The 17,497-nt window shown below is 42.1% G+C and overlaps 1 protein-coding gene across 7 annotated transcripts in view; it reads left to right on the top strand.

The window, feature by feature from the left end:
• The window catches only part of DIP2A (disco interacting protein 2 homolog A), a 124,401-nt gene that overhangs the window by 77,738 nt on the left and 29,166 nt on the right, over positions 1–17,497 (top strand). For all 7 annotated transcript variants that reach the window (XM_076341960.1, XM_076341959.1, XM_076341957.1 and 4 more), the window contains 8 exons: positions 347–470; positions 745–854; positions 1,272–1,374; positions 5,124–5,188; positions 5,501–5,594; positions 6,064–6,183; positions 7,655–7,769; positions 8,447–8,586. In XM_076341960.1, coding sequence (XP_076198075.1) covers positions 347–470; positions 745–854; positions 1,272–1,374; positions 5,124–5,188; positions 5,501–5,594; positions 6,064–6,183; positions 7,655–7,769; positions 8,447–8,586 — 871 coding nt within the window. The remainder of the gene's footprint in view (positions 1–346; positions 471–744; positions 855–1,271; positions 1,375–5,123; positions 5,189–5,500; positions 5,595–6,063; positions 6,184–7,654; positions 7,770–8,446; positions 8,587–17,497) is intronic.

Raw genomic sequence — 17,497 nt, 5'->3', positions numbered from 1 at the left:
GCCTCAGGACTCAGAAACAGCATCAAACCAGCTCTCTGTTTTACCAGAACTTATAGACATCCCTGTTGGGTTGGAGAGGGATGCACAACCATTGCTTTTGACACTACTTTGCTACCATTGCTTGCCAGATCTACTGCCAAATCTAATTTAGTTGGCGCTAAGCAAAACTAAGCCTTTTGAGCATAGACTTCAGTCTTTTGTCTTCCATAAAAGGTCTTATGGGCTAGAAGTTTGTTTTTTCCTGTGATATAAATTGGCTTCATATTTTCTAAACATGGAAAAGTTACAGTAAACTGTACAAAAGCTTCATTATTTGTAAGTTTGCTATAACATGGTTTCTCTGTAGGATGCTGGCAGCCAGCAGATTGGATTTCTTTTGGGCAGCTGTGGAGTAACACTAGCTTTAACCACTGATGCCTGTCAAAAAGGCCTTCCTAAAGCTCAGACTGGCGAGGTGGTTACATTCAAAGGTATGTTTTTAAGCTACTCAAATTTCTTTATAGGATAAAGAGCAGGTATATCTATTGTTGCTATTGAACAACAATCTTTGAGTTTGCTTGTGTGCTTCTAGCTTACCTATAAAGAACTGCCTTCATTGTCAAGACAGTACTTAATGCTGCTTTTTCCTGTCAGGGGAGCGATGCTGCAGCTTTTGCTTGCCTCCTGTTGTTATCCCTGAATACTGGGGAAAAAAAACTGATTTTTTGGAACTGTAATGACAGTAACTTTTCTTTTTCTTTGAAGGCTGGCCTCGTCTCATTTGGTTTGTGATTGATGGGAAGCATCTGGCAAAACCAACTAAGGACTGGCATCCGCAAGTACGGGATGCCAGTGCTGAGATTGCTTATATTGAGGTGATCCAGTATAATACGCCTAACTTACAGTTACTCTGTTGTATTTTATGTCACACCACGTTTTCTTCCTTTAATCTCTTGATGCAATAAAAGAGATAACTTTGTGGAACAAGAATGTTTCCCTCTAGGTTGCCAGGCAAACTGTCATTTGAGTGGTTGTGTTGAATCAGATTGAAGATTGGGGATAATTGGCATTTTTGGATCCCTGAGACAATTTGTTTAATTGGGGTAGAGAAACAGTCAGATTTCATACGATATTAGTGTATTCTCTGAACATAAATGTATCTTTTACACTAGCTTTTTGGAAAAAAAAAAAGCTTGCTTCGTTTTCATAATAAAATATCCTTTCCGTTCACTACTGTAAATTTTCTAGATTTTGTGGTTAATCTAATGCTTGTGTAAACTTTCTCTTTTCAGTACAAAACAAGTAAAGAGGGCAGCACAGTGGGCATTACTATATCTCATGCTTCCATGCTGGCACACTGTCACGCATTGACTCAGGCATGTGGTTATTCAGAAGGTAAGTTAGATAGGCACAACTTTAAAATTATACTCATAGCTTTGAATATTCAGACAATTTATGTTGCAAAATGATGTTTACTGTCTTAAAAGAACTTTAGGTAAGCAGTAGTAGCTTTAAGTGCAAAGGGAAAGACAAATTTCCTTATTTATAATCGGTGTGATATGTGAAGGAAAGAAAGAAGCCACTTGTGAAATCGTAATCAATGTGTATTATTTTTTTTTTTTTAACCTAAGATCCTTATTGACTTTATTCAAGGGTTTGGATTTTTTGATCTTCATAAATTTGTTAGTGATAAGAGCTATACTGATTTTTCATCCTCTTGAAAACAACTTTGCTACGAATCTGTTTTGCCCTCCCTAATGCCTTTTGAACGCACTGGCCACTTTATGAAGTCATAAGGGGGCCAGTTTGAGATGCCCATGTGCAGAATTAGAGGAGCTCTCCCAGCAGAAATTGAGGGAGCTTTCTTAGACTGATCCTAGAGGCCATTTGGGTAGCTTGGATCTCTTCGAAGAGCTTTGGATGCTGCCTGTTTCAGCTGTAGCTGCTCTAACAGTGCAGGCTGGTGTGCCATGCAGACAGGTTGGTGTCAGTTATGCAGCTTCTTATCTCTCAGGAGAAAGAGTTGTGATTATTGACCAAAGGGAAGGCCTTTTGAAGTCTTTACTTGAAACCCAACAACTAGGTGAGATGTAATATGCTTCGTAGTCCTTACAGCTCTTCTATTTTGTGATTCCTAGGAGTGTGACACTTGACCCCTGAAAGAGAGGCTTGATCAAGAAAGCCTGAGAGTTACTATATTAAAAAACACCCCGATTTGCTTGGCTTTACTGCTCTTGCACCTTTGATGGCCTGCCTGCCTAGATCACAAAGTTAAAAGTCCTAGTGCAAGTCATCTGGTCCAATTACTTGAACTAGGTCTGTGATTCTAGATAGCGCATTTGAGGGCGTGAGCAGATTGCTAACAGTTGCTAACTGTCATCTCTTGCGCTTCTTTTTCCCCCTTCCTCCTTTGGGCAATTGGTTTACGCCTGTAGTGCTCCAAAGACCACATAAGTAGTATGATAGGGTAAAAGAGGTTTTCGCAGTCAGATATCTGTACTCTTTTTACTTACCATCAAAGAGGACCCTTTCCCATTTCCATTTCGGGACACCTTCCCATCACAGCTGCCAATTACAAGAACTGTGCTGGGAGAGGGGAGGGTGCACCCAGCTTGTAGGTAAAGGATTGTACAGCAGTTCCTGAATCCTGGAAGGTTGATGGCAACCAATTATGGATCGAAGGGGTCTACACATCTTAATTTTCAGACAGATGTGGAGTAGTCGCTAGCCATTAACATTTCAGATCTTCACAGAGGGTACTGAATTCTCTTGTTCTCTTGTATGTTCACTTTTCAAATTTTTACTGCAACATGCTAGAGATGCTGTCACAAGGTTTGTGTTCTGTAAAAGCTTTGCCTTCTGTTTTGTTTATAGCTTCTTTCAGCTTCACAATTTTGGCCACAGTAGTTCCTATTTTCAGAAAGAAAGGGATCTTCCTCTTAGTTAATCATACCCTACAAAAGAACATCTTCATAGGGATTTGAATAAAGTGAGAGATCTACTTGTTTTCAGTCATTCTCTCAATGAATAGCCAAGAACTGCACCTGGTTTTGAACACTTGCATAGAGTTCATCTGTGCTACCATTAGCCAATAACTTTCCTGTTTGCTGGAAGAATCTCATGGTTTGACTAGTTTTTATCCCATAATGGGGTAGTATGTATCTTGGGACACGCAGAATCACAGAATGGTTGAGGTTGGAAGGGACCTCTGGAGGTCATCTGGTCCAACCCCTCAGCTCAAGCAGGGCCACCTAGAGCCAGCTGCCCAGGACCATGTCCGGACGGCTTTTCAACATCTACAAGGATGGAGACTTGACAACCTCTCTGGGCAACCTATTCCAGTGCTCAGTCACCCTCACAGTGGAAAAAGTTTTTCCTTCTGTTCAGAGGGAAGCTCATGTGTTTCAGTTTGTGTCCATTAGCTCTTGTTCTGTCATGGGACAACACTGAAAAGAGCTTGACTCAGTCTTCTCTGTAATCTCCCTTCTGATACTTGTACACCAACGTGTACAAGTGGGGATGGGATCCCCACTGAGCCTTCTCTTTTCCAGGCTGAACAGTCTTGTGCCAGTGCTCAGTTACCCCTGCATAAAGTTTTTCCAGATGCTCCAGTCCCCTATTCATCCTTGTGGCCCTTCACTGGACTCACTTCAGTAGCTCCATCTCTCTCTTGCACTGGGGAGCCCAGCCATGGGCACAGTACTGCAGCTTGTGGCCTCACCAGGGCTGAGCAGAGGGGAAGGATCACCTCCATTGACCTGCTGACAACGCTCCTCCCAGTGCACCATTAGCCTTCTTTGTTGTAAGGGCACATTCCGTTTCACATTCAACTTGGTGGCCACCATGAACCCCAGGGCCCTTTCTGCAAAGCTGCTCTCCAGACAGTTGGCTCCCAGCATGTCCTGGTGCATGGGTTTATTCCTCCCCAGGGGGCAGGACTTTGCACTTCTCCTTGTTGAACTTCGTGTCAGACCATTCCCTCAGCCTGCCAAGGTCCCTCTGGATGGCAGCACAACCCGCTGGTGTGTCAGACATTTCTCCTCCCAGCTTTGTGTCATCTGCAAACTTGCCGAGCATACACTCTGCCCCATCATCCAGACCATTAATGAAGATGCTGAATAGAGCTGGAGCCAGTATTGAGCCCTGGGCTACACAGCTAGTTACTGGCTTCCAACTAGACTTTGTGCCACCCTCTGGGCCTGGTCGTTCAGCCGGTTTTCAATCCACCTCCCTGTCTGCTCATTCAGCCCATACTTCATCAGCTCCTCTGTGAGGATCATACAGAGTCTGTCATAAGATGCTGTGAAACTGCTGGCTGCTTTATCCAGCAAATCCAGTTCTATGCAGTTCACTTTTCCTGAAGGTTGAAAAGAATTGAGGGTATGGAAGATTTGCATTTCCTTATATACAGGCTCATGTCTGGGACTGCGCACCTGTCTCAGAGCAATTGGAGCTCTCCGTCACTGACAGAATGAATGGATATGTGGCTGACTTATCAAAGCATTTTATTTGTTGGGAAATAGCTGTGTACGTTCTGAAAACTTAAAAAGAATAATAAATACCCTAAAGAACAATTTCTTGTGCTTGCAGCCATCCTACGTCAGTGATAAGCAAGTTTCACCTGATCGATATAAGATATCCCCCTAAAATTAGGTTAAATCTTTGATTTAAAATCTTTGATTCTGTTTTTTTAAATCACATAAGGTGTTCATATTTCTCACAGAAAACACTGAAGAAAATTTAGTACAGCCATGGTAATATTTCTTACTAAATTTAATTCTTTCAAATGTAGCTGAGCCTTTTCAGTTCAGCTGAAAAAGTTTCCATCAAAACTAAAGTTTCGGTCTGCATAGTTCATTGGCAAATGTAACAAACACATGGAAATGGTATTATAATGAAAACAGGGTCTTAAATATCTTATAATAATCTGGTCTATAATCATAATTCAAAGATGATTGCTTTAAGTAACATAAGACACTTTCAGCTTAAGCAGCCTGTTTGTTATAGACAAGAAGGCATGGCAACATAGCTTTGGTTTCTTAGTGGTGTTGGAAGTTTCATAGTTGCTTTAACAAGTATTTTGAGTTCTTAAATATTCTCATAAACATGCTTCTTAAGTCTGATAGTTTTTCCTTTGCTTTCAGCTGAAACGCTAACAAATGTCTTGGATTTCAAAAGAGATGCTGGCCTTTGGCATGGAGTATTAACAGTGAGTATTTGAATGAATGAAAAAAACTGCAGCAAGTTGCTTCTCAGGGGTAGAGTATTGGTATCGGAATGCGGTCAAACTCTCAAACTATTTATATTTCAGTATTGGTATTTTTCAGAATATAGTGTTACTTTTTCAGTAACAGACTACACAGGTATAGCTTATGTTTTTACTGACTATACACAGTTTCCACGAACAGTTAAATGTAAGTGTTACACTGTAGCTGTGATGATTTTTTCTTTTAAAGTATTGGTACATGCTGTGTATTCTCTGAACCACTTGAAAGTTTATTTTTTAATGTTTTTCTCCTAGAGTGTTATGAACAGGATGCATGTCATCAGTATTCCCTATGCATTAATGAAGGTTAATCCACTTTCCTGGATACAGAAAGTCTGCTCGTACAAAGGTAACCTTCAAGTATTTTTACTTAACCCATCTCTTTTTGGATGATTAAAAAAAAAATTAAATTAATTTATTTGTATAAAATGTCTGCTCTAGCTGAGGCCACTGCGGTTTTATCCATCTGACTTTCTTTGCCACAGCTTTAGCAATTGGGTACTCCATTTCAGTATTATATGTACTGATAGATTCATTGATGAGTGACATTGATGGCGTCTTCTGATAGACCTTTAAAGAAACTGTGTTTCTTATCTCAGTATTTGAATTTATAGTAAACATTTGAATTCTATAATCAAGTCTATCTGGAGACATTGAGTATACATATGTCATAGTAGTTAAATATTTGGCATTTGTATTTGTTATCTATGTTTGTAATTTGTTTCATAAATTTATATAAATACACAAAAATATTTATATAATTTTATAATTGGTCTTTATTTTGTTCTGCACACGCACCATAATTTTTTTTTTTTCAGCCCGTGTAGCAGTAGTAAAATCACGTGATATGCACTGGTCACTTTTGGCTCAGAGGGATCAGAGAGATGTCAGTCTGAGCTCTTTACGAATGTTAATAGTGGCAGATGGAGCTAATCCATGTGAGTATGGATGCATTTTCTGAGTGTCAGTCCAAGGTCAGTCCAAGGTGAACTAAAGCACACCGTAAATCACAGAACTCTGGGTCTGCACTGTAGGAGCTCAGCAGCACTGGCTATAGTTCATCTTCAGCAAAACAGAGACAGCAGCAGTATTTCTTTGCCAAGGACACTGGAGCAAAACTTTCATAGAAAATGTTCTAAAGGATCTATTCTTTATATAAAGAATAGTTGGCAATGTAATTTGAAAGAGGCTTTTAAAATTTAAAGTAAATCATAATGCCAGTTTTGAAGTAGTTGCTCATGTGTTGCATGTAGACATAAAATCTTTGAGTTGCAGTGTGTCTGATTCTGTACGTGCCCCTAGGGCTTGTCTCAATCATGTGCAAGGACATAAAAATGGGAGCAAGTCACAACCTTAACTCAAAACCATGACAACTATTAACTAGAGTATGCGGTAGGTTCTTGCCTTTTTCTGTCAATCGTACGGTGGTGGTTTACAGTAATTTGAGAAAGCAGCTGGGAGGCTTGTTGGTTTTTTTTGCAACAGGCAAGAATATACCTTAGTTGCTTAATTGCGCTGTTCTCGTACACCAGAAAATCAATAATATTTCAGATTCCTTGGAGTTGCATGATGAGAGGTCAGCAAGTTGTGATGGCGCAAGATGAAAGCTTGAGATGGTCTTGCTAAGATTATATTTGTTGTAAACACTGTTTCAGAGCTGATGCTTAGAAAGTTACGCAGTTCGTTCTACAGTAAAATACTATTTGTATGCTAGTGATGCCACTGCTTTGTCATTGCTGTTTGCACTACTTAGCTATATTTAGCTGTCTAAATTTTTTTAACTTCATCTTTTCATCAGTGCTGTACTCTTACATGAATTTACATGAAATTATACCTAAGATGTAGTATAATCAGTGAAGTTTGCTGGTTTACATTATGTGCTGCAATTCCACAACTGTAAAATACAAAGCTGTAGGTGATGAGGTATCCTCTTGCATTTTGGGCTGAGTACTAAAGGCCAGGTAGAGTTCTGAACTGAAGTGAAGATGTCAGAAGCATTTGATGTTAATTTCGAAATGCTTTGGTTCTGTGACCTCTGTAAGAAACACTCATATAGTAGCTATATAGGAAGCTGACAGATACAGTTACCCTTAGTGACAAAATACTCTGATCACTGAAGGACCTTCTGTGATGTTAAGTATTATGGAGTGCTGCCAGAGAAAGAGAGTATGCAGTTGTGAATTTCATTCAGTGAATTAGTTGTTAAGCACTGGGAGTTTTTTCTCCAAGTCTAACATCTAATAATAGGCTGGAATGTCTTTTAGGCAGTTTGAAGGTATATTGGTTTTGTGCACGGATGCAACCATGTTTGTATAGCTGAGCTGAGAGTAAGCATAGACTTTGAAATCCTGCAGTTCAAGCTTTCTGTCCTTGGCAAAATGTTTTCAACTGTGTGATTGTTCTTTTTAGGGTCAATATCTTCCTGCGATGCATTCCTGAATGTATTTCAATCCAGAGGTTTGAGACCAGAAGTAATCTGTCCCTGTGCTAGTTCCTCAGAGGCACTAACTGTTGCTATTCGCAGGTAATTCTCTTTTCTGAGAAGTGAACTGAAGCATTTCTTGACTATTGAAAAGTAGCTGGTGTTAAAATGGTAGTCAGAAAAATGATTACCAACATAAAGATGCCCAAAGACCTAGACAGAGGAAGTCTGAGGCTCGCAGTTATCTCCTTCACTGAAGGATGGGTGATTTTTGTTTGTTTTCTGTAAGAAGTTCAATATTTTCTAAAAGTAGTCAGCCATAAGTTTTTTGGGTTTTGGGGGTTTTTTGGGTTTTTTACTGCTTGGGAAAGTGAGGTCTCATCCTCACTGATGTTGCTGGAGGACCTTTATAAAATGCCCCAAAGATTAAGACTGTTACTTATTTGGGAGGAAGAAGATGACGAATATTCAAGTAATTGCTTATATACAATGTCTTGTAAACAGGGGGCTAAAGAAAGAAAAAAATATTTGTAACTGGCCTGAAAAATACCATTGAATTTCTGGACATAGCAAGGGATGCTCTGAAAAAAGGAAATACTTTGATTATGAATAGACGTATGGATGGAATATATTACCAGTCTTGAACTCTTGTTTGTTTAAAATGATAAACCATTATTTCTCTTAACCTTAAGAAGCCTGAGAGACTTACACAATGTTTTTGGTGACCACATTGCCATTGGTCTGTTGAGTCATATCTGATTTGACTTTCTGTTTTTCAGACCTCCAGAATTGGGTGGGCCTCCTCCAGGAAAAGCAGTGTTATCTATGAATTGTCTGAGTTTCAGCGTGATAAGAGTGGATACAGAAGAGAAGTTGTCAGTGTTAACTGTACAGGATGTTGGTCAGATTATGCCTGGAGGTAGGAAAGCATCTCATATAGGTTTAAGCATACTCCACGTTATCTTTACTAGTATACTTGTACTGATGAAATAAATAAAAATGTGAAATGATAAATACCTTCAAGGTAATATGACTTACGTTTTGACACATTACCTAAACACATGATGGTTAAGTAGTGTCTCAACTAGATTATTCAGTGTTTTCAGTAGAGATTAATCAACGATGAATATGAATGACCATAGGTTTTGGTATGGGCAGATGCTTTTGGCTGGTCTGCAGAGTTGTGTTACTTGTTAGCATTAGTGCTGACTGACATACAGCTATGTAACAACAAATATAGCAGAGCAGAACAAAACGTAAAGCGTAGTAAGAAATACTATCTTTCATCCAGGAGTGTTAGAATAAAATAGAATAGAATAGACTTTCAGTTGGAAGGGACCTACAACGATCATCTAGTCCAACTGCCTGACCACTTCAGGGCTGACCAAAAGTTAAAGCATGTTATTAAGGGCATTGTCCAAATGCCTCTCAAACACAGACAGGCTTGGGGCATTGACCACCTCTCTAGGAAGCTTGTTCCAGTGTTTGACCACCCCCTCGGTAAAGAAATTCTTCCAGTCTAAATGTCCAGTCTAAACCTCCCCTGGCGCAGCTTTGAACCATTCTCATGCGTCCTGTCCCTGGATCCCAGGGAGAAGAGATCAGCACCTCCCTCTCCACTTCCCCTCCTCAGGAAGCTGTAGAGAGCAATGAGGTCGCCCTTCAGCCTCCTCTTCTCCAAAGTAGACAAACCCAGAGTCCTCAGCCATTCCTCACAGGACATGCCTTCCAGCCCTGTCACCAGCTTTGTTGCCCTCCTCTAGACACATTCACGTACCTGGGATCACAGAGACATGGTGGGATACAGTCTGTTCAGGAAGGACAGGAGAGAACAGGTTTTTTATGTGAGGGAACAGTTGGAATGCACGGAGCTCACCTGAGGATGGGTGAGAAGCCAATTGAGAGCTTATAGGTAAGGATTAAAGAGCAGACCGGTATGGGTGACATTGTAGTGGCTGTCTGCCAGAGACTACCCAACCAGGAAGAACAAGAGCACGAGGCCTTCTGCAGACAGCTAGAAGCTGTCTCATGTTTGTAGGCCCTGGTCCTCATGGGGGACTTCAGCCACCTCGATGTGTGCTGGAGGGACGACGTGACAGGGCATAAGCAATCCAGAAGGTTCCTGGAGAGCATCAATGTCAAATTCCTGAGCCAAGTGATAGAGGAGCCAATGAGGAGAGGGTCTTTGCTGGATTTCATACTCACAAATGAGGAGGCGCTCGTTGGGGATGTGAAGGTTCAGGGCTACAGTGACCATGAGATAGAAGCGTTCAAGGTCCTGAGAGGACGGAGCAGGGCAAAAAAGAAAGCAAGATCACAACACTGCACTTCAGGAGAGCAGACTTCAGCCTCTTCAGGATCTGCTTGGTAGAGTCCCATGGGATAAGGCCCTGGAGGGGAGAGGGGCCCAAGAAAGCTGGCTAATATTCAAGGATCGCCTCCTCCAAGATCAAGAGCAGTCCATCCCAAAGAGATGGAAGTCAGGAAAAAATGCCAGGAGTCCTGCATGGATGAACAAGGAGCTTGTGTCAGAAACCATACATAATAAGGAAGTATACAGAAGGTGGAAGGAGGGGCAAGTAGGCTGAAAGGAATATGGAGACACTGTCTGAGCATGCAGAGTTGGTAGGGGTAAGGAAAGCCAAAGCCCAGCTGAAATTGAATCAGGGGAGGGATGTTAAAATCAACAAGAAGGGCTTCTGTAAATACATAGGTGACAAAAGGAAGACCAGGGAAAATGTGGGCCTGCTGCTGAATGAGGCGGAGGACCCAGTGACACAGGACATGGAAAAGGCTGAGATAGTGAATGCCTTCTTCACCTCAGTCTTTACCATCCCAGGTAATCCCAGGCCCTGGAGATCTGGGGGGAAGTCTGGAGCAAGTAAGACATACCCTTGGTAGAAAAGATGAAGTTAAGGAATACTTAAGCAAACTACACATGCACAAGTCCATGGGCCCTGGTGGGATTCACCCATGAGTGCTGAGGGAGCTATTTGATGTCATTGTGAGGCCACTCTCAACAATCTCAATGACCACGGCAACTGGGAGAGGTACCTGAGGACTCAAGGAAAGCAAATGTCACTTCTGTCTTCAAGAAGGGCAAGAAGGAGAACCCAGGGAACTACAGGCTGGTCAGCCTCACCTCAAACCCTGCAAAGATGATGGAACAACTAATTCTGGAAAACATTTTCTCCAGCACATGGAGAACAAGAAAGTCATCAGGAGTAGTCACCATGGATTCACCAAGGAGAAGTCATGCTTGACAAACCTGATCGCCTTCTACAATGAAGTGACTGGCTTGGTAGATGAGGGGAGAGCAGTGGACATTGTCTACCTTGATTTTGGTCAGGTTTTAGACACTGTCTCCTGTTAGGTCCTCATAGAGAAGCTGATGAAGTATGGGCTGAATGAGCAGACAGGGAGGTGGATTGAAAACCGGCTGAACGACCAGGCCCAGAGGGTGGTGATTGGTGGCACAAAGTCTAGTTGGAAGCCAGTAACTAGCTGTGTAGCCCAGGGCTCAATACTGGCTCCAGCTCTATTCAGCATCTTCATTAATGGTCTGGATGATGGGGCAGAGTGTATGCTCGGCAAGTTTGCAGATGACACAAAGCTGGGAGGAGAAATGTCTGACACACCAGCGGGTTGTGCTGCCATCCAGAGGGACCTTGGCAGGCTGAGGGAATGGTCTGACACGAAGTTCAACAAGGAGAAGTGCAAAGTCCTGCCCCCTGGGGAGGAATAAACCCATGCACCAGGACATGCTGGGAGCCAACTGTCTGGAGAGCAGCTTTGCAGAAAGGGCCCTGGGGTTCATGGTGGCCACCAAGTTGAATGTGAAACGGAATGTGCCCTTACAACAAAGAAGGCTAATGGTGCACTGGGAGGAGCGTTGTCAGCAGGTCAATGGAGGTGATCCTTCCCCTCTGCTCAGCCCTGGTGAGGCCACAAGCTGCAGTACTGTGCCCATGGCTGGGCTCCCCAGTGCAAGAGAGAGATGGAGCTACTGAAGTGAGTCCAGTGAAGGGCCACAAGGATGAATAGGGGACTGGAGCATCTGGAAAAACTTTATGCAGGGGTAACTGAGCACTGGCACAAGACTGTTCAGCCTGGAAAAGAGAAGGCTCAGTGGGGATCCCATCCCCACTTGTACACGTTGGTGTACAAGTATCAGAAGGGAGATTACAGAGAAGACTGAGTCAAGCTCTTTTCAGTGTTGTCCCATGACAGAACAAGAGCTAATGGACACAAACTGAAACACATGAGCTTCCCTCTGAACAGAAGGAAAAACTTTTTCCACTGTGAGGGTGACTGAGCACTGGAATAGGTTGCCCAGAGAGGTTGTCAAGTCTCCATCCTTGTAGATGTTGAAAAGCCGTCCGGACATGGTCCTGGGCAGCTGGCTCTAGGTGGCCCTGCTTGAGCTGAGGGGTTGGACCAGATGACCTCCAGAGGTCCCTTCCAACCTCAACCATTCTGAGAGTCCCAAACTCTGGATATCCCCGCAAACTAGTTGGTCCTGGATTAACCTCAGTTTCTTAATGACGTCTGTTTGCAACAGTGTGCTTCCTAAAGTAGGTAGATAGGGGCATTATTCCCCAGCCCATTAAGTGGATTGTAGCAAGGAGACTTTGTCTCTTCCTTGTTGTTCTCTTTTGAGGCTAGGCTGCTGAGTCATGCATTATTTGGAGAGGAGAGCATTCTGAAGAAGATTAATAAAATTAGGGTGCCAAACCAGACCTAAGACTGTGGACAATGACTGGGATCTGTGTCCTGAAAGACCATTTAGTGCCCTCTACTCCAGAAGTGAGGATTGCAACATCTAGGTTGGTAGTGTAACGTTCCCTCACACTATCTGTCTGAGGGTACCACTAGCTTCAGGCCCTGTCCTGACCTGGTCTGGGTGTGCTTGGAGAGGATGAGATACAGTTGTTGGTTTTTGTTTTTTTTTTAAATTCTCCTTACTCCTTCAGGTTTACTATGTAGTGACCAAAGAACCTGATTCATTCCAGTCATGCCCTTGGCACCTGTGGCTTTGCTATTCTTGGTCCCATTATGAACCTCATGCCTTGCTGAGCTGTGGTTCCAAAGCCCTCCTCTCTGTAGAGCATTTACTCAAGGTAAAGATGAAGGGAAGAGCCACCTTGTGCTATTTCAGCAACCACCTCTTCTCAGTACATCAAGGTCCTCGTTATGACTAAGAGGAGGCAGACACCTTTCCAGTCTGCTGATAAAAATTTCAGCCATTGTGTAACAAGTGGCACTGATCTTGTTTCATTTTCCTCATTACTCCCAGAAGCACTCTGCAACCAATAAGGTTGGTGGTTCAGTTATTCTTACTGAACTTGAATTCACATTCAGAGCTTCCTTCTGCTACCAATAAAAGACAGAGCAGAAACTCTGCACTTCATACCAAAATAAAGGGAAAGGAGCTCTTCCTGTGGGGATTCATGTCCAACCTGCTTATTTTAACTGCAGAATATTGAACATCTCTATTCTGACCTTCTAGGTAGATAGGCAAGGCAAGATATTCAAAATGTTCTTCTGGGAGCAAGGGCTTTGTGGCCAGCAGGAGGGTTTTAATACATTCCTAGATATGTTCATAGAACTGTATGCATTCTGCAGATCCTGTTAGAGTTCAGTGTGCCAGGCATCCTCGGGCAGGTGGTATCTGGGTGGGTCTGTGAAAAATCCTTGTGTCATCTTTACTCTGGCAGTTACCATTATATCACCATTTCTCTTTTCTGCTTATGATCCTTATGAGCATCCTATAGCATCACAGATCTGAGTCAAGATAGGTGGGCCAGGTAATTTACAGCAAAATGACTTCTGCTTCAACTTAACACTCTAGGAAGTAAGGTTGTAAAGGCAGGCCAATGTGAATACAGCCATCGAGGATAATGACTATGCATTGTTGTATGGCCTCAATGTGAAAACATGAGTGCAGGAAAAAGAGTATGGTGACCTAATGTGACTTAATAGCTTCTGAATTGCTTCATCTGAATGTTCAAATTCAGGTTATTAAACTTGTCTGCAAAGACCCAGAAGACAGTCAGCTGTGACTGGCTTCTGTGTCTCAACAGAATGGTTATTTTTCCACTTCAACTAGAATACAGATAGCATGGACTACTACTGCTATCTGATTTGGCTGTTTGGACTACTGATGTCCCCTTGAAACCCCGCTGAAATTTAGCTGTGCTCCCAATCTTCTGCTTAGATTATGGGTTAGTCACAGGAACATGGAGGGAACAAGTTTGCATGCCCTTCAGGTAGTCATGAATCCTTTGGTGAACCGACTGAGGTTGAACTGGATGTTGGTCCAGTTTTTGACAGTTCAAAAAAGCGGTATTTGATGCAGGATCGATTAAAATCTTTCTTTGGATCAATTTATCACATGGAGATCCTCCTGGCTTTGCTGTAGGCTTGCTCTCTGGGCAGAGTGTGCTTGTCTACACTAAGACACAGAGCAGCCTATAGTTGTGTTGCACCTTAAGCTATTCTTCATATTCAACCATTACAGCTGTAAGTCCAGTTGGTTAATCTTCCATGATGCATTTGCTCAGTGGCAGGTTTGAGTCTGCCTTATGATGTTGAAGAATTACCTGTATGTTTGTGGGTAAGTAATTTCACCTTCCTCTTCTATGTAAGTTGTTAATGAAAAACATGTCCCTGTCCTTGTGAAATGCTTAATTGGGTAGCGAGAGGGATCTTTGACAAAACTCCTTCTGCTTTGTCAAATGCCTTGGAGCATTGTCTGGCAAATCTAATGGACCCTTCTGGTTTAGGATGCCATTGACAGACAATTGATAACACTACCATGACTTTCTACATTAGTAAGAAACGTCGAGTGACTTGTCTGATTGTGTGAGGGGAAAACAGTTAAATGTGTATCCATTTAGTGCCTCAAAGTGATAGGACTTGTAATTGATGGCTGTTACTATTTTAAAATATAGTAGTAAGTGGCAAAACTACTTGTAAGTTAAGCAGGAGTTGGGCAACTTAACAAATTAACTCTTTCAAAACTCCGATCAGCATTGGGCTATCAGTATCTGGGGCAGATTAACTTCAGCTTGAGCAAATGACAAAAATTCCAGGTCTGAAGGTATATTTTAGCAGAAATTTCTCTGTACGTTCCTTAAGTCAGAACATACGCAATAGAGTTCTTTCTAGAGGATAATCCAATGATTTTGTTCCCTGTGACTGTCTCTTTTAAAAAAAAAAAAGTTAAAAGCTTCCAGAGTAGGAAGAAAGTAAAAAGGCTAGCAGTTATTTATAGATGTGTGCCAAATGAAAAGAAATTAATGACTTAAGGAAATTAATGACTTATTTTCAAATGAGTCTGCATGTACATTCTAACAGTGGATATACTTGTGCCTTACCTTGTAAGATGTATGCTTTTTCCTATGTAGTGTTCATGGAGGATGTGCTCTGTCCATTCTCACTTGGTGTTTGGCATACAGGAGAGAACATACCACCATTTCCTTTCCTGTTAGTTGCCCTCTTGAATTACTCTGCTGACTGATGAGTCTTGCTCTTTATCTGGTTTTGGTTTTGTATTTTTTTCCTTTCCTTAGATTGCTGTGCTTTCACCAAAGGCCTAATTTGAGTCAGATGCCATCCCTGAAGGCTTTGTTCCATCTTCTGATCCCCATTGAATACATTTAAGGTCTTGGAAGTGACTACATGCCCTAGTCTTTCAAACATCTTATGACATAGGAGCTCACATTCCTGAATTTCATTTGGTCAAACCTGCTGTGAGCTACTAGCCAAGAACTAGTAGTCACTGAGGCTTGTGTAGTCAAGCCAAATGGTTTTGATCTCATTACCTTTGAAGATCCCTGGCGTACTTTATTCAGGAACCAGCTGGTTAAAAGGTCATAGATAAAGTGTCCACTTTCACCCTCCTTTTCTTCAGATCTTGCTATTTGTTCTGAGACACTGAGCCCACCTGCTTAGGGGATCTTATTCAACAGACCCCTTAGCACCAGGATTATGTCTTATGTCACTGCTGTTTAACCCATAGGCCACTCTTGATGCCACATTCTCTTCAGTTGCCTTGGCTGTTCACTTTCACTATCTACCGTGAATGCGAATCACAAGAGCCACCAGGGAAGTGCAAGCATCCATGAAGAAATCTTCCCATCAAAGACAGCAAGTGAATTCTTAAGAGAGAGCCTAGTATGCATTCCCCTGGAATCTTCTCTGCAGCTCCTGGAGGGATGATGTTTTGCCTCACCTGTTGACCACCTTGGGCTATTTTGTGTGGTTTCTGTCTGGGACTGATGTTGCTAAGAAGTAATATTTGGCTCATAATAATCTTCAGTTCATTTTTTCAAATTGGACTGGTAAAAAGGGTAGGGAAGGTACTAAACCTCTCTTCTTCTGCCTGTTTTGTGCCTCCAACTTTCACATCAACTGGGGTACGATTGCCATATCATCTGTCATCTTGGAAGCTTATTCTACCTTATGCTTGGACTTGGATGTGGATGCTCAGGGTATTCAGTTAAGTTTGCCGCCCTGCTACTTCTCAACTGAACATTTCCATTCTTTCACAGGGATCTTTCTCACATTCTTTCTTGACAGGAGAGTAACCCTGTCTAAACCAGAAGATCTATATCCCTATAGCTCCTAATCATACAAAGCCTGATTCATAGAAAGAGTGCTGCAGCAGCTACTTTCTTATACTCAAGCAGAAAACTTCAGGTTGGTGCCAGATCTTAGGCTTCTGCAAGATGAACTTATGCATATACAGTTTCAAGTTCTGGATTGTGACTGTATTCAGTACCTTTCCCAGAAGTTCAAGGAGAATGGTTCAAGTTTCTCAAATGGCAGGATGCTTACTTTGTCTCCAGTCTATGGATGTCTTGGATGTTATTGTTTCCTTTGTCCATGTCTCAGCAAACATTTGTCCAGGTTCTTGTAGTTATCATGATGCATCTTCACTGCAGAGGAATATGGTTCCTTTATCTCAGTGCCTGATTTGTGAAAGGAGTTGTTACAGAACAACTTTGTGTTGTTCTTTAGTCTTTTTCCTTAGGTTGTGAATGTGAGATAGCAGTACCTCATTCCCACTCAGTCCTTAGAATTTATCGTAGTAATCAGTTCTGTGTGTTCTGCTTGGCTTCAGTCTATCACATGATGGCATAACAGCCTGCCGCTGCAGAACTTCTTCTCTTGGAGATCTGTGTCAATGTGTACACTTGTGATGAGATGTTTTCTTCCAATTTAAATGTTGTGCTTTGGATGCTTGTGTGACCACCTTTAGAGTCTGGATACTTGTTCATCCTTATCTAGGAAGTTGGCTTGCTTTATGCCTTTTGCCCTTCTCAGAAGAGCAGGGAAAGATTCAAGTCCTTGTATTGGACATCCCCATATGCTGTTTCTTCAAAGATTAGGCTTCTCTGGAAACCCTGCAAATACCTTCCACAATGGTGGTAGAGGCATTTTATCCTAGCCTTTTAGTATTTTTCCTAAGGCTTCATGCTTCTAGAACAGAAGTTATAACTAAAGACTGTAGTGCAAGGAGGGCCCTCTTGTTTTTATTCTCACGGACCCAGGCCTTTTAGGACAACTTGCTTGCTATGAGAAGATCCTGGAGTTCCACTGTTGGCACACAGTAACAATCCAGATGGATATCAGTTGCATACGGATCCACTATGAAACCATGAAGGTGGAACAAGAGAGCACTTTCTAACACTCATCAGGCACCTTTGGTAGTAGCCTTCTGCTGTGCAGGCCTTTGACATTCTTCTTGCATTCATGCTGTGCTGGTCTTGAAACATCCAAAGCTGAATCCAGTCTTTGGTAGGGCATCAGTGCAGTCATTTGTT

The sequence above is a fragment of the Aptenodytes patagonicus genome, chromosome 6 (genome assembly GCF_965638725.1).
Source record: "Aptenodytes patagonicus chromosome 6, bAptPat1.pri.cur, whole genome shotgun sequence".
NCBI classification, from domain to species: Eukaryota; Metazoa; Chordata; class Aves; order Sphenisciformes; family Spheniscidae; genus Aptenodytes; species Aptenodytes patagonicus.
This window is presented reverse-complemented; position numbering and strand designations above follow the sequence as displayed.